Source organism: Cucumis sativus, chromosome 6 (genome assembly GCF_000004075.3).
Source record: "Cucumis sativus cultivar 9930 chromosome 6, Cucumber_9930_V3, whole genome shotgun sequence".
Classification (NCBI taxonomy): Eukaryota; Viridiplantae; Streptophyta; class Magnoliopsida; order Cucurbitales; family Cucurbitaceae; genus Cucumis; species Cucumis sativus.
Window position 1 is genome coordinate 29,106,934 of NC_026660.2, and position 25,536 is coordinate 29,132,469.

At 31.6% G+C, this 25,536-nt stretch overlaps 2 protein-coding genes across 4 annotated transcripts; one reads left to right on the top strand and one right to left on the bottom strand.

Moving 5' to 3' along the window:
• Nucleotides 1-7,839: 7,839 nt before the first annotated feature.
• Nucleotides 7,840-17,600, top strand: LOC101205947 (helicase-like transcription factor CHR28). Of its 3 annotated transcripts, XM_031886558.1 has the most exons (12): nucleotides 7,840-8,126; nucleotides 8,230-8,316; nucleotides 9,137-9,227; nucleotides 10,089-11,248; nucleotides 12,051-12,122; nucleotides 12,211-12,288; nucleotides 12,373-13,276; nucleotides 14,085-14,215; nucleotides 14,345-14,566; nucleotides 15,425-16,036; nucleotides 16,240-16,449; nucleotides 16,814-17,600. In XM_031886558.1, exons 2-12 carry the CDS (start codon nucleotides 8,257-8,259, stop codon nucleotides 16,916-16,918), a joined length of 3,645 nt encoding a protein of 1,214 aa, XP_031742418.1. In that variant the 5' UTR covers nucleotides 7,840-8,126; nucleotides 8,230-8,256; the 3' UTR covers nucleotides 16,919-17,600. The 3 variants fall into 3 exon arrangements, with proteins under 3 accessions (XP_031742418.1, XP_004134959.1, XP_031742419.1); XM_004134911.3 differs by having other exon boundaries at nucleotides 7,840-8,316; XM_031886559.1 differs by lacking the exons at nucleotides 7,840-8,126; nucleotides 8,230-8,316; nucleotides 9,137-9,227 and having other exon boundaries at nucleotides 11,101-11,248; nucleotides 12,034-12,122.
• Nucleotides 17,601-19,085: 1,485 nt separating this feature from the next.
• LOC101205720 (dof zinc finger protein DOF1.4) lies at nucleotides 19,086-20,505 on the bottom strand. Its single transcript, XM_004134910.3, has one exon. It carries the CDS (start codon nucleotides 20,186-20,188, stop codon nucleotides 19,406-19,408), a length of 783 nt encoding a protein of 260 aa, XP_004134958.1. The 5' UTR covers nucleotides 20,189-20,505; the 3' UTR covers nucleotides 19,086-19,405.
• Nucleotides 20,506-25,536: the final 5,031 nt, after the last annotated feature.

The following is a 25,536-nucleotide window of genomic DNA, read 5'->3' on the forward strand; positions in this document are numbered from 1 at the left end:
TATCTATCAAACAAATATTTTTATTGAATATGTATAAAATTTATAATTTATATCTATCAAAACTTTTGAGATTTTGTATTTTAGGAAATATGTGGTTTTTTTTTTAAAAAAAAAATCTCTTTGTAATTTTGAAGGTCCTTTTAGTTAGTTTTTTTAGGCTGCTTCTCTCTTTTTACCATTGGATTAATTTGTAATAGTCAATTTATACATAGTACTAAAACTATTGTTTAACAATTTTTTTTCACAATAATATTGATTTTTCGTTTTAAATATTTTTGTCGATCGTATAAATTTTTAAACCAACAAAATATAGTTTTGAAATAGGAAATCAAACTATAAAACAGTCTATAACCATAGTTGTGTTCAGATATAGTTAAATAAACAAATTTTTAAATATCAATGACAGATGTTGATAAACACTAATAAACTACTGGATGACTGTTAGTAGCTATTAGTGATGGACTATAATATTTTAGTATATGTAATATTGTTTCTACGTGACTTTGAACGTAAAATATATATCATATCACCCATTAAAGATAAAAGAAAAACATGAATTAAATAATTGAAGTAGATTTTAATTTGATTAGTTCACATGGTCAATATTGATTGGACAATATAAAAGTGCATGAATAGAACATATGAACTTTACTTTATATGTTACGCGTTGAATATAGTGTAAAGGTAAAAAGTGGAGGATGTGATACATGTGCTCATTTTAGACTCAAAATGATTCCACTTGAATATGGTACAAAAAGGAGTTGGACATCTCTCACCTACAACCATATGCCCAAAGTTGCTAATGCTTACTTTTCTTTTTAAACTCTTTAATTAGAATTGACACCCTTTCACTTTTTTCAAAAAGTATATGTATTCACGATTTTTGTTTTGTTTGCTATACATTTAAAATGTATTATTTAGTTTTAATAAATTATATAATTACGACTTTAGTTATGGTTACAATTTGAAAAGTTCACGTTTATATATAAACACTGATTGACAAATAACTATCTTCATAAGTAAATAGTGTTGGTAGAATAATAGATGATGATAACAATTGTAGAGGGTGACCAATAGTAGATGACGATCGGTGACTAATAGTGGACAATGGCCGTTGCTAGTGGTTGAGGGTATACAACAAGTTGGTGCCAATAGACGTTGATCGTCTATATTTTGTTGAAGATATTTTAAAATTGTTGTCAAATACTGTCATTTTTTAATATAAATTTAGAAGAAAAAAGGTTAATCCAAATGTTGCGTATATACCATCCATCTCATCCAAACTTTTTATTCTTTTTATCGCAATATCGATGAGTAAGCTGTGCATTGAAAAAATAGGTTTTTTTTTCTTTGCACTTGTGTTTAGAACAAAAACTAATAAAATTTAGTTTTAATTATTTGTAGTTAAGTGAAAAGCATGTCTCATCTCTCCCTTGATTCATCGTAGCTATAAAAGTAATGTAATTTTAAATAATGTGATGGATCGTGATATACTACTGTATTTGCACTAATAGACACATAACATCCTATCATGATATGTCGGTGACAAATTATGATGTTTTGTTATATTTGTAATTTTTTTCAACAGTTTTGTTATTTAAATAAAAAAATTATGTACAAGAATCCTTTAAACAAAAAAAAATCATGATGAAACAAACACAAAGAAAATATCATAAAATTGAAAACACAACAAAACTAAAATAAACACACATATATGTATATATAACAATAAGGAATTAAAAATATTTATAAAATACAATAAAAACTATATTTGGAGTTTTTCCACACATATATATATAACAAGAAAGAATCGAAAATATGTATTAAATTTAAGAATTTGATAAGAAAAATTACATTATTTAAGCAATAAAATCTTTTTTTTTTTAAACACCATAGTTCAAATGATATACTATTTTAAATCCTTTTAATAATTGTTGAAGCTAGATTTAACTGTACAAATTTGTAGTTTCAAAACATTTATACAACCGTATCAAGAAATTAGGTCTAAATTGCATCTTCTACTTTATTATTAAAAAAAATATTACAATATTACCTTTCCTTTAAACTTTCTCAATTAATGATTTAGAGAATTTAGAATTTTCAATGGCAAGTGCAATACTGTCGTAGTTCACACTCTTAAATATTTAACACTTTCAAAGTCTGATGCAAACTGGTGTTGAATATTTTTTTTCAAATAGCAAGTACAATATGTCTCGTAAGTCATATGGTAAATCATAATAATGTATACTTCCACTTTATTTACAACAATTACATGAAATTTAATAAATATATTGCGTCAAAATATAAAAATAGACATTTTAAGAATTAGGGATACAATTTAAAATTAAAAGAAAAAAATCCCTTAGACACCTCTTTTTAAAATTCCACAAGAGCAAAATTGATATCAATCAACTGGAAACTAAGGCATGCGTTTGTTTGCCAATGGAAGACGCCAGCGCCAACGCCAACGCCGACCTGCAGCGCCTGGTGGTGCATCACGTGCCGCAACGGGGTTCGTTCGAAAGTCAAACAACGCCTACTTCTTCTTTTCTTTTCTAATTACCTTTTAATAAAGACGACGCGGGAAGACCGACAATTAAAGAATTTTCCGTCCACCCGATTGGTCTGTCACCCTGCTTATTTCACCGCCCATGTTGCCCTTCCTTCATTTAAATTCTCTAATTATTCTTTTTAATATTGAGTTATCTTTTCAGACTTTTCCACCTCTACCATTTATTTATTTATAATGTAACAGGCAGCTCTTGGATTTAAGCCCATGTCTGATTGTCCAATTTCATCATTAATATTGATTTTGATTTATTAATCCTTACCAAACATAGTATTCCATCGTTAGGTATATATGAAATTATGAATCACAACGTTGTCGTTTTGACGTTCCAACCTTCATTGTTTTTCTCCCATCCCTACTTCCTACTCCACTTACATTTACAAAACCAATCAAATAAAATATTGACCCAATATTTAATGCTTCATCTAGGGAACTTATGGAAATTTGTGACGAACTTCTTATATTATATTAAGTTGATTGCGTTTAGTTAGGTTTGAATACACTTTCAAGATCCAATCAATTATTTGGATGGTAAGTTTTTTTTAATTCAATTTTTTTATTATTATAAGTGAACTCAATCCAACCATATAACATTTGAAATAGAATGGTTCGTGTCACACGAGCCATTTGTTTAAATTTTAGTTCTATAAAACGTCAAAATGTTATTAGTAAATAATTGATTTTATATATTAAATAGACTAACACTCTGATTTCAATTTTTATGATATCTTTCTTTTTGTAGTGGTAAGAAACCATATATATATAAGAATTGTTTGACAATTGAATATTAAAAAATGGATGACAATCGATTTTTTGGTGTGATCCTATGAATCAACCAAACTCGTAATTTTTTTGCAGCTGAAATAAATTGATAATCTGACTCAAAATGTATAAGATTAGATTGGGTTGATAGTTTTTTTTTAAATCCCCTACATGTATTTATACTATATAGGAAAAGACTCTCAATGATCAATTTTAATTTCAATAGTTTTTTTAAGAAAAATTATTAAAAATAGAACCTTACTGATTTTGTTAAAAAATATATTTTTACATTTTTTCACTGTTATTTTGGTTTCCCTTGGTTAAATAAATTCCAAAATGTAAGATTAATTTTATATTTTCACTAACTAAATACAGTGAAATCCCAATGTAACAGTCATTGTGAATTTGAAACAACAACAATGGTCACAATAGGAATAAATAGTAAAATCACATGAAAAAATAAATTATGTGAAGCACATAACCTTTAATCTTTGTATTAACTTTTGCTTTGACTAAACTGACCTAGCTTTTACACAAATAAAGTAACAGTTATAACTTTATTTTTTCAACATTACAGTAATTAAAGTGAGAAACAAGAAATTCAAACCAATTGATATCCTAAATTATTATATTTAATTTTTAAAAATAATTGACTTTCCCAATTTGAACCATCACCACTAGATTAGATGCACATTTAAAACTAGAAAAAGAACAAGAAACGAACAATATGATACTTAAGATGTTGGAGAGAGAATAATTAAACCAACCAGTGGTGATTAGAATAAGAAATTTCCAACATATTCTTTCATTTACTTGATAATGATTTTGACGCGATTGCCTAATATGGCCCAAGATGTCATTTTCATACAGACTACATGCTTAAGTTATTATTAGAAAAATGATTAATGACATGTAATACACATCCCCTTCTGGGTATTTCATAATAAAGACTAAATGCTCAAGTTATTATTAGAAAATTAAATTTAACAGAAAAATGTTAGTTTATACTCTAAGGTCAGTCAACCAATAAAATTTAAAATTTGCTTTATATATACTCTACGACTAAGTACTCTTAAGGGTTGGAGTCGTATATGGTTTACAAAATGTGTAGAGATTAGTATTTTTGTTTCTTCATTTGACTATGAAATTTTGGTTTGTTAACACTGTGCCAATGTTTCAAATAATTTGTCCATCTTTCTATATAAAGCAAAAAAGACAATGACGATGCTATTGATTCTAAAATATATGATATTTTTCCTTTTTGTACAAGCACATAAATATATATACCATTTCAATGCATTATTTATTTATAGAATGTCTAATTAACTTTTACTTTCTTGAAGCACATATTGTATAGACGAACAACAATGCAATTTAAACAAGACAATGTTTATTATATATTGCTTTAGTTTCCATATTTTTCTAATTGAACATTAATGAATCATTAGTCAAGTTATAGAAACTATTTTTTTTAGATTTCAAACTTTTCATTTGTTATTACACCATTCAACTAACATAATGCTTATATTATCAATATTAAAGTTTTGAGTTCCATCACCTCACTTTACATGTTGTCAATAAGAAATTAAGAAAATGGTACTATTGTGTATAATAGTAATTTTTAAAAAACAGCACCAAGAATCTAAGAACTTGTTAGGTAAACATTTGATTTTTTATTTTTAGCTTTTTCAAGGACAAAGCCTATAATTTGTTTATTTGTTCAAGGCATTCAATCTAAGTTTAAAAAAGATATGTCAAATTTTAAAATAGATTTTTTTTTTAAAAAAATAAACTATTTACATTTCATACAATATCCTAGTAAGTGGACTATAAATATTTTTTTCAAATTCTAAAGATTTTTGTTATAAAGGACGACAAAAACTATTATAGGAAATTTAGAGGAAAAAACAAACCAAATAAGCTAACTTTCTACAATTACTTTTAAATTAAACAATAGAAAAATAGCTCAATGAAAAAAGAAAAAAAAAACTCAGTTATCAAATCACGACTACATAACTTTACTTTATGGATTATTTCTTTTATTTTATTGTTTAATTTTTAAATTAAGTAGAATTTCTAGTTTTTTAAAATGAAGCTTACAAAGACATATTCCATCCCTAAATTTCTAGATTTTAAATAAAAATAAATAGTTCTACCCAAAATTGATACAAATCATAATTTAAAATTTTAGCAGGCTTAAGTTTTTTAAAAAAAAACAAATAAACAAAATAATTACCACATGAGCATATGCTATTTGATTCATTTTAAGAGGACACGTGACACGACACCGTCCTTATATGTGCATATATAATTTCATAAATAAACAATTGTCCCAATGTATGTGCATGTATAATTCCACTTAAATATCAACACTTATAATTAAAATGCCAAAAGAAGCTGGAAAGAAAAAAACCAATCATATAAAAAAGGTTTAAATATCAACACTCTCGAACATAATTAAAATGCCAAAATAACTACAATAGTATATGACCACATGTATATGGATCACAATTGACTTCTACTAACCGTAAACCCGTGACATTAAAATTTTCAATCATAAACTTGATTGTTATGACATATTCTTTCATATGTGTGTATATATATTTATATATAACACTAATGATTACATAAACACTTTTTTTTCTTTTGCCAAATCCACCATTATAATCATAATACAATGTGTTATCTAGTCCACTCCGAGTGTGATTGTTGCATACATATTTATGTATAGTGCCTCAAGTGCAAACAACTTTGCTTTGTTGGCTTATCTTTCATCATTGCAATAGCATAAATTTTGGATAGATGCCTAAAGCCAAGGAATAACATTTTTTATTGTCATTAAATTTCTCATACAAACTTCCATGCGATTTCTACCAATAATATGTGGTACAACAATTTTAAATTGTTGATGACATTTATGTGAAATTAATCATCAAACACTTGTGAAACAAAGTAAATAATTTTATCGACCAAGTTCTCACAAAATAAAATCAAATAAAGTTGATAAGACTGGAAGCTTAAAATATCATGAGAACATTAGACTTAATATCCAATATGTATCCACAATATACAAAAACTAAGCCAACAATGACATAAACAATACAATACTCATGACTTATTATCAAATACACATATCTGTATTAATACAAAACCCGTGCAAAACATCAAATACCAATCTACTGCAAATAAGCCAACGGTGAACATGCCAAAATTACACAAGTGACAATTTTTTTTTTATTATTAAATTCTTGCCAAAGGAAAATTCTCAAAGTCATTTGCCCAAGAGTTTTATACAATACTAATTAAAGTACATAACAACCCACTAAATTTTATAATTAAATTCAAATTTGAACAGTAATTTTTATGATCTGCACATAGAACACCGGCACATATATGAGATCTTAAAACAAAATCAACATGATCCCAACCACAAAACCATATAGGAATATTTCCTCAATTCTAAATTTTAGCAATTTGAAGCCTCGTAAAAGATAAATAATGGGTTTTTCAACGTTACCATAAAAGAAAATTTTGTCTTAATATTGTTATCAACAACAACTCTAAATACAAATTCAATACACTTCTAATTTATTATCCATAATGATACAAATGATGCATATTTACAAGCCACATTGCAACAACCTATACGAACAACTCTTACTCAAAACCGCTAACCTTTACACACTTTAATCTAATACCACTCGAGTCTAGCGTAAGTTTGTCTTTTATTAATTATACCAATTTCGACCACGCGTACAACCATGCATGCATTTGCCACCCTATTCATATAATCTTAAAAAGGCAACTTCAAACTCATGCTATTATATTCACAAGTTACAGTAGCAAAAAAACAAAGAAAACCACAGGTTATATGTATGTATACATAGATAAACAAGGTTGGTCCAAATAGAATTCAAACAATGTAACCACCAACCCAAGTTTGAAAAATTGTTTTTTTTTTTTGTTTTTTAAAATTTAAATTTAAATTATATTTCATCACAATTTAAAAGTGTTTAATTAGGAAAAATGTGGATGATGACATGGTATAATTAAAAAAGAAAACGAAATAATTATTAAGGTGAGTGTAGATTATTTTCCAGTAAGCAATGTTACATAAAAGGAAATAAATCGAAATAAAATCACATTATACATAACTTTGGTAATAAAAGAAAAAAAAAAGAAAAAAGAAAAGAGAGGTAGCGTGTAGGGTGCATGAAAGAGATATAAATCCAAAGTAAAGAACCGCCATCTACTTTTTGTAGGAATATTTGTTACCGTTATCTTCGCCGTTACGGGTGGGGAAAGGCGCGATGGCTAATTGAAAAATTAAAAAAAAGGAAAAGAAGAAGAAAAGAAAATTGAGTGCGGTGTTTTATTTACTTCGCTCACGGCTTTTCAAAGTTTCATACTCAGCATAATTTTTATTTTTAAATAAAAAGAAAAATAAAATAAATGAGCTTGAAAATCCAGGAAATAATAATACTACAATTTCGCACAAATTCACAAACCCTATTTAAAATTACGGAATCCGTGGTCTTCACGATTCGATCCCCGACTTTGTCTTCGCCTTCTCCTCCTCCGCTTCTTCTTCGTCTTCTCTCTCTCTTCGCACTCCATCCGCGGAATTGGGGACGAAAACTCCCACCCGAACTTTCTCTGAATTTTACTTTTATTCTTCTAGTAAATGAATCCTTCTGTTTCCTTAGTTCATGGTGATTTCGGATGACTTAATTAATCAATCCCCTCTTCTCTCTATCGCCGGTGAGGTTTTAGGATTTCAAACGTTTCTCATCAGGTTTTGCTTTCAAACCTCTCTCTTCGCCGGTCTGTGTGTTTTTTCCGGGTTTTCTTTAATGATCATTTTGATGGCGGATGAAGCTTCTAATTTTCCTCTCCAGTATGCTGACGATGATTTTGATGAAGATATGTCCATGGAGTACGAAAAGATTTTACATCTACTGAGTGAGGATCTGGATCCTTTGCAGGTAGGTTTGTTGCTGCTGATTATAGGAGAACACGGGTTTTTCTTTTTCCTTTTTCATTTTTTAAATTGAAATGAGAGGTCTGGGATTTTGGGGAAACTTTAGCTACAGTTGCGATTTCTTCTCTTGGATTGAAACCCGTTTGATTTAGTTGGTGCTTTTAGCGTATGATCAGTGCTGACAGCCGATTCACCCAAAAATTATGAGTAAAGGGGCTAAGTTCATGGTACTGACCAACGTTTATTTTCATATGAGGTGAAATGAAGGAGAAAGCACCAGATGAAGCTTTATATTTCTTACTCGTTAGGATTGCTACATTATGGGCAGAATGACGACGATTATGTAACGTTGTTAAGTTTTTCTATTTGGAAAATTGCGATTTTCTCAAGTCAATGGGTTCAGGGTGTGATCTTGCCAGTTAACGTATTTTTGGGATGCTATTTGGGTCGTTCTGTCCGCAAAGTCACCTGACAGTTGACACCCCATACCTAATGAATGAGATTAAATTGAATATGGTGCTGTAATACTCTATGGCTATTGCATTTGTTTAGTGCGAATTTGTTAAAAGAGCGATATACCTCCAATTCTTTCTGTTTCTTTATGGACCCTTATTCTGTAACTTCTAAGCTGGATATTTAGGAAAGTAATATTGGACTTTTGGCCTCTAATCTAAGTGGAGAAATTAGGGGATGTAGCAAAGGACATGGTATCTTGATGGATTTTTTTTTTCTTTCAATTTTCATGTCCTTTCTTCGAAAATGATACCTGCATAATCTTTCACTGTGAACTCTCTTAACTATTTGTTTATAATTATCTATCGCAGATTAAAACAGAGGACTTGTCACCAAATAATGCGTCGACTGGGCAACCAGCTTTTGATTCATCCAACCAAGAAAATTTCCAACTGCAAAACGGTTAGTGTTAATGAATGTTATATTACATTGGTGTCATTATTTCTTCTTATATCAAGAGAGGCGTTCTTCCTCTAATGCTCAGAGTAGTAGGACATTCGAGTTATTACTTTAATTTCATGTATATCCACCATCCATGGCTGGATTGGATTTTAGGCTTTATATGCTAAAGGTGCACCGGAAGGAGCTAGTAAGGGTTTGGCTTAGCCTTCAGTCACACTATGCTCTTTGATAGTAAGGAGCTAGTAAGGTTGACGAGTCCTTGACTTTTAATTGTAAGAAATAATACAGTAACATGTTGTGTAAATGAATAACCCCAACAATTCTTGGAAAAAACACCTAACACTCTCAGAATAGTGGATACTCAACCATTACATTTATTTATCTAAATGAATAAAATTGTTCAAAATAGTACCCAACCAACATTCAGAAATTAGAAAGTGTTTGAAGTCTTTCAAAGGTTTATCTTTGCTTTTCATTTTTTCTTGTCTAGTGTTAAATAATATGTTTCAAAATAGTACTACAATGAAACTCTTTTATGGTCTTTTCTATTCACTTTTCCTTGTCTAGTGTTGAAATATCATGTTTCAAAATAATACTAGAATAAAATTCTTTTAAGGTTTTGGACTGAGCCTTGGGCCCATAGCTTTATCTTGACTTATGAGGGGAAAGCACTAGAATTCCATTTGGCAGATGTGGTGATAATTGATATTTTGTACACAATGTTTCTTGATGACTGATACTTGGTCTAAGAACTGGGCTGTCTCTAGTGAAATTAAGTGTTTGTGATCAATTGTTTTCCTTTTAGTTGGTCTCATTTAGAAGCTGAAATTCATCTTGCTAATGTCGTTTTGACAATTGCAGATATATCTCATGGTTTCATGGATGTAACATTGAAAAATCACGATAGTTTGGACGGAAAGGGCACAGAGACCTTGAGATCCTCAGAAAATAACTCATGTGCGTCAGTGGAGTTGCCTTCATTTGATGCCGAACATTCTTCAAAAGAAGTGTTTCCTACTGAGTCCACAGTAAACCCAAGTTTTGATTTTGTGACTGATGTCACCAATTCTTATTCAACTATGCCATACTGGATGAGTACTGTGGAGCAACCTTTTTTAGTTTCTTCTCAGTACCTTTTTCCAGGAGATTATGATTCCCCGCTTGTTTCTGGAAATGGGGACATGACAGTCAACATGATGCATGATGTAGAGTTTCCATCCAATAGCCTGTGCTCAAGTACTACAATGGATTTGTATGCACAGGGGGCTACTGATCACAAATCAGTTTCAAGAGAATCAGTCTCAAAGGATTTAATTCTTGATAGGTATTCAAATGTAAAGAGATGGGATCAGAACTGTGAAAGTGGAAACTTTATTTCATCATTTGATGGAAAATATCCATTTCATGTCGACAATCTTCATATTGGCCAGGCATCCATGGGGATTCCAATGTCTACTGAGCTGAATTCATCTTGCAAAGAGCTTGTTAGTCAAATGAAGAATGAAACGATGGATTCACTGGTTGAATCTTGTAGTGGTCCATGGCAATCTATGATGGAGGAAAACTTGTTTTTTCAATCCCAAAGAGTTTTTCGTTCTGAAGATATGGTTTGTGGAACGTCAGGCAGACTCTCCAATGATGGCAGGTATCAGAATCTATATATAACTGACCAATACTCTCCCAATGGCCATTCATCTAATTTAAGCAACCAGCCCTTGGTTTTCATCAAGGATGATAGAGATCACAAATTGTCTGTGCGTAAGAGTGATATAGATCATCCACAAGTCAGCCCTGAATCCACTCATAGTAATTTGTCAGACAGGGCCCATGTGGAGGATGATCCAGATATCTGTATAATTGAAGATATGAGTCATCCCGCGCCATCAAATCGGTCTCTTATGGTTGGAAAATCTGTTGCTTCGCAAAGTTTTTCTATAGTCAGTGGCTCTTCCACTTATATGGGAATTGGAAGCCTGAGACAGAAGGCAAAAGACATAGACATCTTAAAAGTTGCATTACAGGTTAGTTCTGTTTAGTTCTGTTTCTGTAAATTGTAACATGTGCAGAAACAACGCCCTTGAATGTAAATGAAAATTTGTTACTAGAGCTTTAAACAATTTTTCTCTCAAACTTGTTTCGTCCATTTACTGTTGATTTTCTTATTGTTTTCTTAAATAATTAAATAAATTGTTTACAATGTTGAATAGTATGGAAATATGTTGGCAATCCGAGCCAGGTTTAATCAGAAGGAAAAAAAAAACTGAAGCTTAATAATGAAATTATTTGGGACTCCCTATTTTGTGATTTCATCCATTAATGAAGTTATTTGGCTGAGAAAAAGAAAAACTCAACACTTTGTCCGTTACTTACGAAACAGTATTTAGGCTAGGCTATCAGATGCTTGCAAGTTTTAATTCTGTTATTTGTTTTTTTTCTTCTAATATTTCAAATATGGAAGCGAAGGTTTAAACCCACAACCTTAATGCTCATTTTATATGTATTCTTCTGCACTTTTCAGAAGAACAGAACTACTTTTAACAGTCACTGACAAGGGTGCTGCTTATTTATTCTTTTTTTTTCAATCATTGTTATTGCATTTTTCTGCAGCTTCTATGTCTTGACTTTTCAACAGACGCAAATTTCATAGTTAATTATTCTTTGTCATCCTGACTGTATCTGTTTTTGTTGAATACATTCTTGTTTGCATTTTGACTTTTGGGATGGTATGCTTCTTGTAAAACTTTAACTTAGTTCTGTATCGTTCTCTTGTGTTTCTTTATATGACGGCGATGTTGATAAGACTCAGGTTATCGAGCTTTGCAGGATCTTTCTCAGCCAAAGTCAGAAACTAGTCCGCCTGATGGTGCTTTGGATGTTCCTCTTTTAAGGCATCAGGTTTGGTATTCTTTTTATAACAACCTTTTCATCTCTATTTGCATTTCTAAAAATAATGTTTTCTTAACTTTCATGGATGTTTGGACAGAGAATTGCTTTGTCATGGATGGTTCAGAAGGAGACATCTAGTGTACCTTGCGCAGGGGGGATTCTTGCAGACGATCAGGTTTCAATTAAGAATTTGTTCAATATCTAAAGATAATATGGATTTTATTTGTTCTTCTGTATTGACATGGTGGATCACCTGCAGGGACTGGGGAAAACAATATCGACAATTGCTTTAATACTAAAGGAAAGGGCTCCTATTAGAGCTTGCCCTACTGTTAAACATGAAGAGTTGGAGACTTTAAATTTGGATGAAGATGACGATATACATCCTGAGCATGATGGACCCAAACAAGAGTTTTCTCATCAAGTTTCACCAAGCAAAGATTTAACTTTAAGCAAGAACACTTCAGTACAAGCTAAAGGCAGGCCAGCAGCCGGAACTCTTGTTGTTTGCCCAACAAGTGTATTGAGGCAATGGGCTGATGAATTACATAATAAGGTTTCCAGTAAAGCTAATTTGTCAGTGCTTGTATACCATGGAAGTAGTCGAACTAAGGACCCCTGCGAGCTGGCCAAATATGATGTTGTTTTAACAACGTACTCAATTGTGAGCATGGAAGTACCAAAGCAGTCTGTGGTTGATGAAGAAGATGATGAGAAACACAATACAGAGGAACAAGCTATTCTACCCTCACATTTGTCTTCAAGCAAGAAAAGAAAAAACTTCTCTGGTTCTGATAAGAAACATTCAAAGAACAAGAAGGGAGTGGACAATGAAGTTTTTGAATCAGTTGCCCGCCCTCTTGCTAAAGTGAGGTGGTTCCGGGTTGTATTGGATGAAGCCCAGAGTATCAAGAATCACAAGACACAGGTAGCTAGGGCCTGTTGGGGTCTGCGGGCAAAACGTAGGTGGTGCTTGTCAGGAACTCCTATTCAAAATGCCATTGATGATCTTTATAGCTATTTTAGGTTTCTCAAATACGACCCCTATGCTGCATATAAGTCGTTCTGTTCAGCAATCAAGTTTCCAATCAACAAGAATCCAGCCAAAGGATACAAAAAACTTCAAGCCATTTTGAGGACAATAATGTTACGTCGCACAAAAGGTGAGATCATTTTGTGCATCGGTTTCATGGTTTCAAGGATTTGGAATTGTTACCTGTCTTTGTTTTTCTTTAAAATTTGAAACACTGTCATTTCCCCCTCATTGACCGTCTATTTTGACTGAAGAATTGGATTTATATATTCTCTGCAGGGTGAGGTGGTCTGTCCCTTGTCTATTGTCTGATTTACATTATCTTTCCATTTATTTTATAGATTGTAATACAGTCTTCCTGTTTTTTGGTGCCTTGCTGATGTTTTGAGAAATCTCTCCGATTTACCATGTACAAGAAGTTTTCTTTTTATTATTTTAAAATGGGAAATAACATGATCACCTGCTTGAAATCTTGCTGATGATGAGCCAGAAATCCTCGTTGTCTTTATGTGTTTGCCTTGGCGTGATCTGAGGAATTGGAATTTATAGATATCATATCTGCCAGCTCTATTTAAGGCCTAAAACTTACTATCATGCCAGGATAATTTCTTTTATGACAACAATATGCCTTTTTTGTTAAACTTTATTAGATATTGTATTATCATTTTAATAATTTAAAAAATGTGTTTCCTGAGTTTTCTTCGTTATAAATTCCTTATGACTTATTTTATATAACTTGACTTGATTCTAGTTACCTACTTTAGTAAAATGTACGTTCAAATGATTTTGTAGGGCAATTTTGTTAGTTTTTTAGTTGTGCCATCTGGTGGGTTTGATTGGACACCGTATTTTATTTTTCTTTACCGTTGGACACATTTGTTGGTGTTATATGAACTTACCAATCTGACTTGAATCATTCTATGGCACTTCTCGTGTAGCCACACTTCTTGATGGGCAACCCATTGTTACATTGCCGCCTAAACATGTGGAACTGAAAAAGGTGGATTTTACTGAGGAAGAACGTGATTTCTACTCTAAATTGGAGGCTGATTCAAGGGCCCAGTACGAAGTACGTTTTCTGAAAAGGAAATTGTGTAGTTTGTTTTGTATGCCTATTGCCTAGTTTACATGAAACTTCTGTTACGGTATCTAATTTCCTTCTTCTTTCAATTATTACTTACCAAAAATCCTGCCTCAGGAATATGCCGCAGCTGGAACTGTTAAACAAAATTATGTGAACATCTTACTGATGCTTTTGCGCCTTCGACAAGCCTGTGATCATCCTCTTCTTGTTAAGCCTTATGACTCTAAATCTTTATGGAGATCTTCTGCTGATGTGGCCAAGAAGCTTCCTCGGGATAAACAAATTTTCTTGTTGAATTGTTTGGAAGCATCATTGGCTATTTGTGGCATCTGTAATGTATATCTTCTACCCATTTCTTCTTTTTTATGTGGAATTTTTTTTGTTAATGATAATAGTATGGTGTAGCGCATGTAGAATGAAGTATAGCATTTAGTTCAAACTATCTATCTACTTATAAGTTATCATGAATAAAATACATGGATAGCTTTGTTGCTTTTTTGCTCAAATAATAATTACAAAGCATGAAATTTTGATGAAAAGTGCCCCCCATTACCAACACACACACAAATAAAAAACCAAATAATAATAATAGAGTTCCATTGGTCATGCTAAGGTGCTAAGGTTTAAGGAAAAACACAGCCAGCACTTCCGTGTTGTATTTAATTTTTCTCCTTCTAAAATGAAATTTTAATTGTTGAACATTCATTGAGGTATTTCGGTACCTTTGACGCTACATGTGGGTTTCTCCCATAAAAGACCATTGCGTGGCCTTTGCATAACGGTTTCTAATGGTGTTAAGAGATGTATGACGGGCTTATATTATAACACTTCGCAAGAACGAGCTTTTTGGCTTCCTTTTGTGACTTCATCATTTCTGATGCTTGAGCAGTTCCCTATTTTTACATCTAGTCACTTTAATCAACAGTTTTGGTTCTGGGTAAAAAAAGTACAAAGACTTTTTTGGCTTTTCGCCTCTAACTATGTTGATGTATATTTGAAACTGTTTAGGAAGGTGAACTATAAATGAGAGCAATATCTTTTCTTTATTCCCATTTGTTACATGCACCTCTTGGATATAAATACTTCACCTTTGATCAATTCTATCTCAATGTTCTTTTTGTCATTTCATCAGTCTTTCCTTTATCTGGTTAGACATTAGCAGTTTTACTCAAATTTCTTTGATTATTTCTGTAGGATCCACCTGAAGATGGGGTGGTATCAGAATGCGGTCACGTTTTCTGCAAGCAATGCATTTTGGAGCACCTCTCAAGCGATGACTGCCAGTGCCCTACTGGAGGATGCAAAGTTCATCTTAATGCATCTTTATTGTTTTCCAAGTCCTCGTTATGCAATTCTAACTCCGATCAGCTTGGTGAGGATAATTCTGTGGTTAGCTCATGTTCCACCGTTGGTGACTCAATGGAACTCTCTTCATCGGTTATGTATGAATCGTCTAAAATTAAAGCTGCTCTTGAGGTTCTGATGTCATTGGCTAAACCAAAGGAATACTCAAGAAACACCTCTCCCGAACTTGCTGTTGTTGGAGCCAGTGAGAAATCAATGGATGCTTCATCCACAGAACTGCGTCTGGAAAGTTCCGAGTGTCAAGATTCTACAAACAAAAGCTCTTGCGAATTGGTTAAAAGAGGTGGAGAAAAAGCCATAGTCTTTTCTCAATGGACAGGAATGTTAGATTTGCTTGAAGCATGTCTAAAGAACTCGTCCATTCAGTACAGAAGACTTGATGGTACCATGTCAGTACTTGCTAGAGATAAAGCCGTAAAGGATTTTAACAATCTTCCGGAGGTTTGTCAAAGTGTATTTTTCATGTTTTTTTATAAAAAATATTATTATTATTATTATTTTAATTAATAATCTCACTTCTGTAGTGTATGCTACATAATCTTTTCCCCCTTTTAATTTAGTGTTAGGAATACTGTGTGTTATTTTTACTTTCCTGCTTGCTTACATGATGTTAAATATGATTCTATAATTTTCCTTTTTGACAGGTGTCAGTTATGATCATGTCTTTGAAAGCTGCTAGCCTTGGTCTAAACATGATTGTTGCCTGCCACGTTCTTCTATTGGACCTCTGGTGGAATCCTACAACTGAAGATCAAGCAATTGATAGAGCACATCGAATTGGACAAACCCGTCCTGTCACAGTGTTGAGATTAACTGTAAGAGACACAGTTGAGGACCGTATTTTAGCCCTTCAGGTACCGATCATATGTTTCATTTTCAGTTTTTATTCACAAGCTCTTGTTTTTTCTATATATTAGTACACAGATCAAAATCCAGTTTTTGCCTTATCAAAGGTTGGGACCTAGGAAAGATGAACAGTTTGATTGGGTAACTTGTTTGTTTCTGATACTTTTTTGGACCTGTTATCAGATATGCCAGTCACTTTCGTACACATTGTGTACTTAACAGACACGTGCTAGTACAAGATTTTAAGTTGTGTTGCACATGCTGTTACGCACTAGTGTTAATAAGCCAGGGGCATTGTTGTGTTGCCTGATTTCCTGCTCTGCCATTTCTGTTGGTAAATTGATTGTTTATATATTCTATTCTTCTTTGCAGCAAAAGAAAAGAGAGATGGTTTCATCTGCATTTGGAGAAGATGAAGCAGGTGGTCGACAAACTCGTCTCACAGTAGAAGACCTGAACTACCTTTTTATGATGTGATGATAGTAGATATAACTACAATTATTCTTTGGAATTGGCTGATTTAGTCTAACATCATATGCACATATCATATCAAAGTTTTAGGTGGTGAAGGCTGGCTTCATTGGCTCTAATTTTAGAAAGCAAGTTGTCCCAACCATATTTAGGTTAGATGGCCAACCTTGTGTCACTTTGACCAGCAGATTTGACGACACAGCTCCTTTTACCAGAAGAAGATTTGTGAATAGCAACTATAGAAAATCTTTGAATCCATTTTTGCCCACTCATTCTTTTCCTCACTCACAATTTGATGATCCCTTTTGTGACTTCAGTTTTACATCCCATTCCCTTAGTATATTCCACAGGTTGTAAAGATCAGAAATTTATAGAAAGGATAGAAATTTCAATCTGTTAAAAGACTCTTTTCTTTTCCAAGTGTAAAAATATAGATAGTATTATTTGCTTATCCCCAGCTCTATGGTGTTTGTTTTTCTTTTTTTTTTCCCCCTTACATAGATTATCATATTTTTTGTAGTAATATTAATTTTATTGTTCCATTTGTTGAGGGAATTGTAACTCCTTTGTGTTTTTGGAGATAATTTTATTAGTTTGAATTATGCTTTGTAAAATTTTCACACTAAATGTATCTGAACGGTTTCGAAGAAATTAAATAGATAATTTGAATCAGACAGTTGGAACATAATACTTGGTGAGGCATAGTTTTGTTTGTTTCTTGAAAGTTTGTGTTTAATTTACGTATTCATGTGAAAGGAAAGCGAAGATCAAGCAATTTAAATGTGGAAAAGTTGTTTGATGACAATAATTTAGATTTAAAACCTGGATTTAATCTTACCATCCAAAGCAAACTGATAAAATGATGAAATAAGAAGTAAAATTGAGTCCTGAAATAGCGTTGGAATTACTCGATGCTATTGTTGGAAGATATTTGTCAAATTGAATTTGTAGACCACTACTCTAAACAACAACGATAAATAGCAATACATACATGGATTATGCTAATTAACCATATTTATTATTCTAAACTAAACAACAGGTGAAGTTAATGGTTTCGGGTTTTCCAATTCTCAAAACTTGGGGGAATGTTGTTAAATTATTGCATAATATTGGATTACTTTGCTATCAATGTTAGTAATTATGTTAATGGATTCCTTCTTTTTCCTCTTAGCTTTCTGTAATTAATTTTTCTCTTCTAATTAGACTCTTAATAAATATTTATAGGACGATCCATAATCTATTTTGGACCTTCCTTCGACAATTATATTTTAATAAATTATATGTATATAATCATTTTTTATATAATTAAATTATATTTGCTATATTTGTATATAAAGATTTGGGAAAGTTTACAATTATATGGATGTTGGCGTTAACGACGGGCAACGTAGTACCGAGGCTATATATGTTTGAGCTTTCTTCGTGATAAATGATAACATAATACTAAGACTAGCTTGTATGTATATTTATTCTCACAAAACAAAAAAAAAATTATCTCACTTAGCTCAATTAGCATTCAAAAAACTTATGGTCGAATCTCCTCGATTTATAATATCTAATTTCCAAAATAGTTAGTAAGATATTAAATATGAATTTGAACCCATTCCTTAAAAAATATATAATTAATTTCATAGTCCTTATTGACCACTAGACTAATCACTTATATAGTAGTTTCCTCTTTTTCCTTCCATATGCCCAACATTTGTCTATTCCAAAGAATATTTTCAACATAAAGAAAGTGCTATTTATATGTGTTGAAAAAAATATAACATGAAAGAAATAATAAAAAAAGGTTATAAGTGAAAAGGGATAGGTAGTGTAGCTGCTGACTAGATATTTCCTATTTTTGCATCACCTAAGATTATCTAATCTTTCATTTTATCAACCTACCTTTTCTTAATTGCCTTCATTTCCAATATTAATTCATGATTTACCCACAACTCCAATAGTTTTAGAACAATTTCCACATTTGTTTTTTATTTAACAAACATATAACAATTCATTGTTGTTATGGAAATTCTAGCTGATGGACAAAATATAAATATATATTACACACACACATACCTGAGGAAACCGAAAGGTTACAATATGATCGGCCATGGATTCTGTGGAAGTGATATGAAAGAAATCCAAGCAATGGAAATTCATAAATATATAATTCTAATGATAATAATTAGACAAGAAAATCAATAAATTTAATTTTATATATCCACAAAGAGAATCTTCCATCACATTCTGTCACCAAAAAGCCCTACTGGTTCAGACCCCATTCCCCTTTCCCCTATGCCTTCCATTTCTGTTCACTTCAATCTTCCATTTCATTTCAACATTATGCAACAATCCTTCATTTCCTAATTGTCAATTTTTGGTACAATTTTGCTCATGAAATGGATTTAACTCGAATTCATATATAATATAACAAGAACAAAAGGAAAGAAAGAAAAAGAAAAACTATGTAGTATATATACTGTTGGGCGGAATGTGATTCGGTTTTCAAGGTTTGATGTCATGTTCATCGTCCCATGGGATGTTTAGATCAGTTGCGGTGAAGGTGTTGATGTCGTCCCAGGTCCAGTAACTGTTCGACATGTCGCCGATGCCGCAGCCGGTGGAAGGAAGCTGCCATGGATGATGAGTGGGTTGCTCTGTTTCTGTGGGTTTCAATTCTTTATCCGAATAATTGTTAAATTTTGGGGAAATTGGAGAATGCGTTGAGGTGGTTGTTGAAACTGCCGAGAAATCGGGGTTTTGAGAATTTAGAATACCGTAATTTGTGGTGAAATTTTCGCATTCCGCCCAATTGCTTGACGACGGTGGGGAAAAAATTAGCCCCTGATACAGAGGAAGGTTTTGAAAATGATGAACGTCCATTTGGGGATTGATCAAGTCGGCGGCAGTGGTGGCAGCAGTGGATGAGGAAGATTTTTTGGAGTTGGTGGTTGGTTTCTTTTTGAGACGCTTGTTTTTACGGCCGCCACCAACAGGGACGTTTCGAAGAGTTCCACCTTTGGTCCAGTGGCGTTTACAAGCTCTGCAAAAATGGCGAGGTTGAGATTTGTTGTAATTGTTGTAGTAACAGAACTTCGTGTTGGTTGAATCACATCTGGGGCACTTCAATTGCTCTATCTGTGGCTGAATTTGAATCTGATTCTGATGTTGTGATCGTTTCACGCCAGAGCTTGGAGCCAATTTTGGAAGCTCCAGTTTCTGTGCTTGCATTAGCGCTTTGCTCCAATCAAATCCATCAATTGAAACCTGTTTTGAACTCAAACCCATCTCTTAAAATCACTCAAAGATCAAAACCCAGAAGGGAATTCACAGAGAAAAGGAGAAAAGAAATCTCAACAAATCAGATGTTATAAACGAGCTGAAAAACAGAGAAACAGAGAGCTTTGAGGTTATAACTAACAATGGAGGAAGAAGAAGAAGGAAATGAGAAGGAAGGTGAAAGGCTGTGTATAATGGAGAATAATTTTGAACGGAAAAACAAGAGAAAATGGTTTGACTGAGGATTCAAAGAGAGTGTAAATAAAAGTGGGGGAAATTTTCCATTGGCATGGCGGAATTTGGGTGCAATGCAACTGTGTTCTTGAGGCAACCTTTTTATTTATTGCTTTTTATTTAATTTATTTATTTATAGAGAGAGAAACTTCAAGACTAAGGTGAAAGTGGGAGAAGACACGTGGATCAATCTAGACCGTTTATAGTGCGTTTGCAATTTTTGGTTCTGTGTTAAAATAAAAGAACCAAAGAAAGGTTTGATAGCCATAGCCATGCATGGCAAATGCCAAATGCCAAATGCCAATCACATATATTAAATTATGTAACGATCATTTTATTTGGTTCAATTTACAAATTTTGTCTATGAATTAAAGTAACCATTGTGCCTCAATCTCCACCATACCAATATGTCTCTTTCGGAATGGTTCCCTCATCGAGAAATATGAACATTGATGTTAGGTTGGATGCATTTTTTCATAAATAAGGTGAGAATTTGAACGAGAAGTTCTACGTCGGATTGATTTATAATGCAACCCAAGTTGTCAAACTTATGTCCATCTACGATGGCATGGATGACATTCACTTTATCATAATGATGAACAAATCTAAGAGATTGTTCATGGACGATCTCCTACTTCATTGAGAGATAAATTCATTGCAGTTGTTAATTTAAAGTTTGTCTCATTTCCCCATATGAAGCAGTGTCATTGTTTTTAGCTCATTAACTAGCAAGAAGGACGTTAGAAAAGCACAATTTCTCATCTTCTTTCTCCTTACACATATAATTTGTTTTTATCTTTTTGAAGTAATTCTATCGATGGATTGTGGTTTTTCCAATTGGACAGTTAAAAAAAATAGAACTCTTTATTTTATATTCAACCAAAATCTGAAAGAGTATATTTATACGTGTGTGTATATACATTTTAAAAAGAAATAAGAATTCAAGAATCAAATCTACAAAATCTGGACAAAATTTGTAATTTAATCTCACCATGAAATTAAGAGTTAAAATATCATACCTCTGCTTATGCACCATTGGGGATATTTTCTAATCTCACCCTCTATTTTCCCTCTCGGAATTTTTATCTAAACTACAACAATAATAATTAAATAATTTTGGTATGTTATGAAAATTAAATAATGTTGATTCACATTTAATTTGTTTATTTGATAATAAAGAATAATGTAAAATTAGATTTGAATGAAAAATGATAATAAAATGAAAAAAAGAAAAGAAAAGAAGAATTGAATTTGGAGATGAAAAATGAGGGGATGGGTAAAATAGTGATAAAATGAATGAGATGAGGAAAAAGGGAATAGGGAAAAGAATAATTTCCAAAACCATGAAACGAAGTTAGGAACGTAGGTGTGGGGTCCCACAAATGGGATGTTGGCGTCACGTGCTCCTCCAATTTCAGGCCTTTGCTTCCTCTCCCATGGACCCATCCGCATGTGATTACATGTTCCACGTTGGCTGTCTTTCAACTCTCATTATTCTGCACGTGTGGGCTCCTCCACCCGCACCGTGTCACTCTTAAACCAACTATATATAACATATTATATTGTTTTTGTTAATTCTCTCTCACTCACTAACACTCCTACTACCACAGCCCAATAAGCCCTACATGATTATGTGACAAATTCATGTCCCATTCACATTTTTTATTTTCTCTATTTATTTATCTACATATAGTTTTTTTTTAAAAAAATAATTATAACCATGTTTGGGTTGAGAACTTAATTTAGTGATACAATACTAAATTGACTTTCACCCTTCAAATAATTAACCGTATAAACAGATGGATAGGGAGGACTTGAATTTGAATTTCACGGTTTTGATTATAAGATGCGGAAACAAATGATCACAAAGTAATAGGAGTGCATGGATAGGATATTATATTTAGAATGTGATAGGTGGCCGTGGGAGAAATAGGGAGAGAAAGGGACCGGGAAAGGCACATGCTCTATGAAATTTAAATAATGGAAGATTAATAATATTAGAAGGAATGAAATGATGATAACAATAATAATAGATTAATGTTGAAAAGAAACAAATAAATTAATAAGGAATGGAAGAATGATACAATATATATGATTTGATTAAGATATCATCCATCCAACGAAGCAAAGAGCATAATAATGTGAAAAATCCCAAATCCAACGTTCTCCCTCAACCACAAAATCTTAATTTCAATTTCCCTCTTGTTTTATGTTTACTTTTAGAGGTTAAAATACTATTTGCATCGTTGAATTTTTAATTAATTACTGTAAAATTAATTAATAGATACAACATTTTAAAAAAGTAAATTAACAATCACACATTGGAATAATTAAGGAGGGATCGCCTACAGAAATTGCATCATAAGAGGAACATATATGGGACACTTTAAATTAAAAAACAACACAAGTTTGTGAAATGAGAATGAGAATGAAAATAAATAAAATAAACTACAAAGTAATGATACCGTACCACCACTTTGGAATATGATAAAATCAGTTTAATTATTATAATAAAGTCATATCATATACAGATATTCTCATATATTCCTGTCACAACATTAATTGTGGAAATTGTGCGTACCAAATAAAAATAATTAAACTACAAGAATGTTTAATTGGGTAGCAAAAAGCCATCAAAATAGAATGATGGCGGCATATATAATATTTCATCCTATTTTAATTGACCTAAGTTTTGAATACACATGCAAGTCAATGATGCATCCACTTTGGGTTTGGGTTGGCTATATGGAATAAAACATATTATTTCAAATATAATTAATAATTGATTCAAATTTATCAAATATAAAGTATATAGACACTAATATTGAAATTAAGAATATTAAAATTAAATATAATATTTTTAATTATATAAAGTGCAAATGTAATTGACACAATAACCATATAGTTGTGTAGCTGTTCTACATTTTTCTAATAGAAAATCCATATCAAATCAAACTCAACCTTTTAGTTTTATTTTTCACAATGTGGGGGCTATCATGTTATATACTTTAATTAAAATTTAAGACTTTATACTAATAAACATGTTAGTCATTTCCTTATTTGTATGTTTTCAATGTTGTCTTCCTCTAGATTGTGTAATTAGTTGTAATTATATTTACATTCTCAAAAAGAAATATAGTTGGGTTGTGCATTTATAACTCATTCTTCTTTTTCTTTTCATTTTTTTCATTTTCTGTTCACTTTGTTTTAAAATCTATTTCAACCAACATCAAGTTTAATTTAAAATTTATACTATTATTGTTATTTGTCCTAAAATTGGGAATTAACAATGAATTTCAATATACGAATAAACATAGTAATTAGATAAAAACATATATTTGAGCCACACAAATGAATTAAGACTAGAAATAAAAAATTTTAAAAAAAAGAAAATTGAAAGTAAAGTAAGAGTGATCATAAAAGGAGAATGAAGAGTTGGTTGGTAAATGTGGAAGAAAATAAAAGAGTGTGTATGCAAAGAAAGAAAGGGTAAGGAAGAAGTAAGGAATCTTAAATATAAAAAAAGTGTCAAATGGCTGAAAACTCCCTATTTCCTAATTTAGTTTGTGATGTGTCTTTTGATGATGGTGACACCGTCACATTATTCAATATCAACTCATACAATTTGATATTATTTTGTCTTTGCTTTTCTAGTTTTCATGTAAAGACAATGTCAATTTGAATATGGATTCTGCTTTGGGTTTTTAGTTTCTAAAATTAACTATTGTAATTTTAAAGATTTAACAGGATTTTGATTACATAATTTATTTCCTAAACTTGAAAAAAAATAATTTGAATGGATCGTTCTTAATATGTATTAGTTATCGATGGTCAAAAGAGAGGGGTTGTAATATGGGTTTCTTAAGGTGGAAGAAGGCAGCAGGCAACACAACAAAAAGTACGACTTTGCTTTTGCCTCTCCCTCTCTCTCTTTTTAACCCCCCTTTTCCTTTTTAAATTGTTCATTCAGCCTTGCAATTTGGGTATTTAGCTTCATTCGTAAGATTGTTTTTTCTGTTAAAAATACTGCAGAATTAGTTTCATCCTTATAATTAAAAAGAAAAAAAAGAACAATCAATTTTAGTTCTTTGGCCTCTGCAATGGGAGTTAATTAATAGTAGATAGGGAGAAATAAATTTTAATGATACCAAAGATTTTGAAAAAGCAAATTTGTAATTTTTATTTGGTTAGTTGTTTTGAGTTTGTATGTTGGAAAGATATTTGTTTTTGAGATTTGGGGTTTTCTTTCTTTTTCACATCAATTTGAGATATGTTTTAATTACTTCATAGGGTTAGGAATTAGGAATGAGAGAGAGATGGTAGCAGTCTTTTTATGACGGTGGTTATTTAAAATATTTGTTTTAAATTTGATGAATCATAATTAATATTCCAATAGTGTGTTTTCCAATTTTTATATGGTAATAAATAATCATTTAACCATACTTTAAAATGCACAATTAAAATGGATAATAGTCCAAACAAAAAGTCTAACTAGCAAATGAATCCAAACTCACTTCATAAAAATTTAGAGGTGTTTTCTTTCAAGAATTGACAACGCAGCTATAGAGTCTATTACTTTTTTTTGTAAAGTAAAAGACTTGGAAGGTTAGCTCAAAGTTTTGAAATTGATAGCCAAACTTGGGAATATATAGAGAGTGTGTATGTTAGATTGTTTTTTAAATTCTTTTAAAAAATTAAAAATAGAACAAAGATAGTTAGGAAATAAGATTTAAGCTGTTGGTACAAGGCAATGCAGTCTTAAATGACTTAAATTTTTTCTCTTTTTCTATTCTAAATTAAAGGATTAGAGTGTTGTTGTTGATAACGAAACCAATATCTGAAGTTTACGAATACATTGATAAAATATGGCTAACAAAGTAAGAAAAAAATGTATAACAAAATTAATAATTAAGTTTTTTACTTCTAGTAGTAATCTTATTCATGTAGGAACTACATAGATGACTTTTATATGTTTTACGATCATTTAGAAAATGATAACAGAGATATGAATAGATCTTACCGATATCTGATCTGAATCCTCCAGTTAACTGATGTTTCCATTATTGGGTGAAAATGTAATCAATTATATGATATGTAACTATTTTCCTTTTACTCCAACCTTT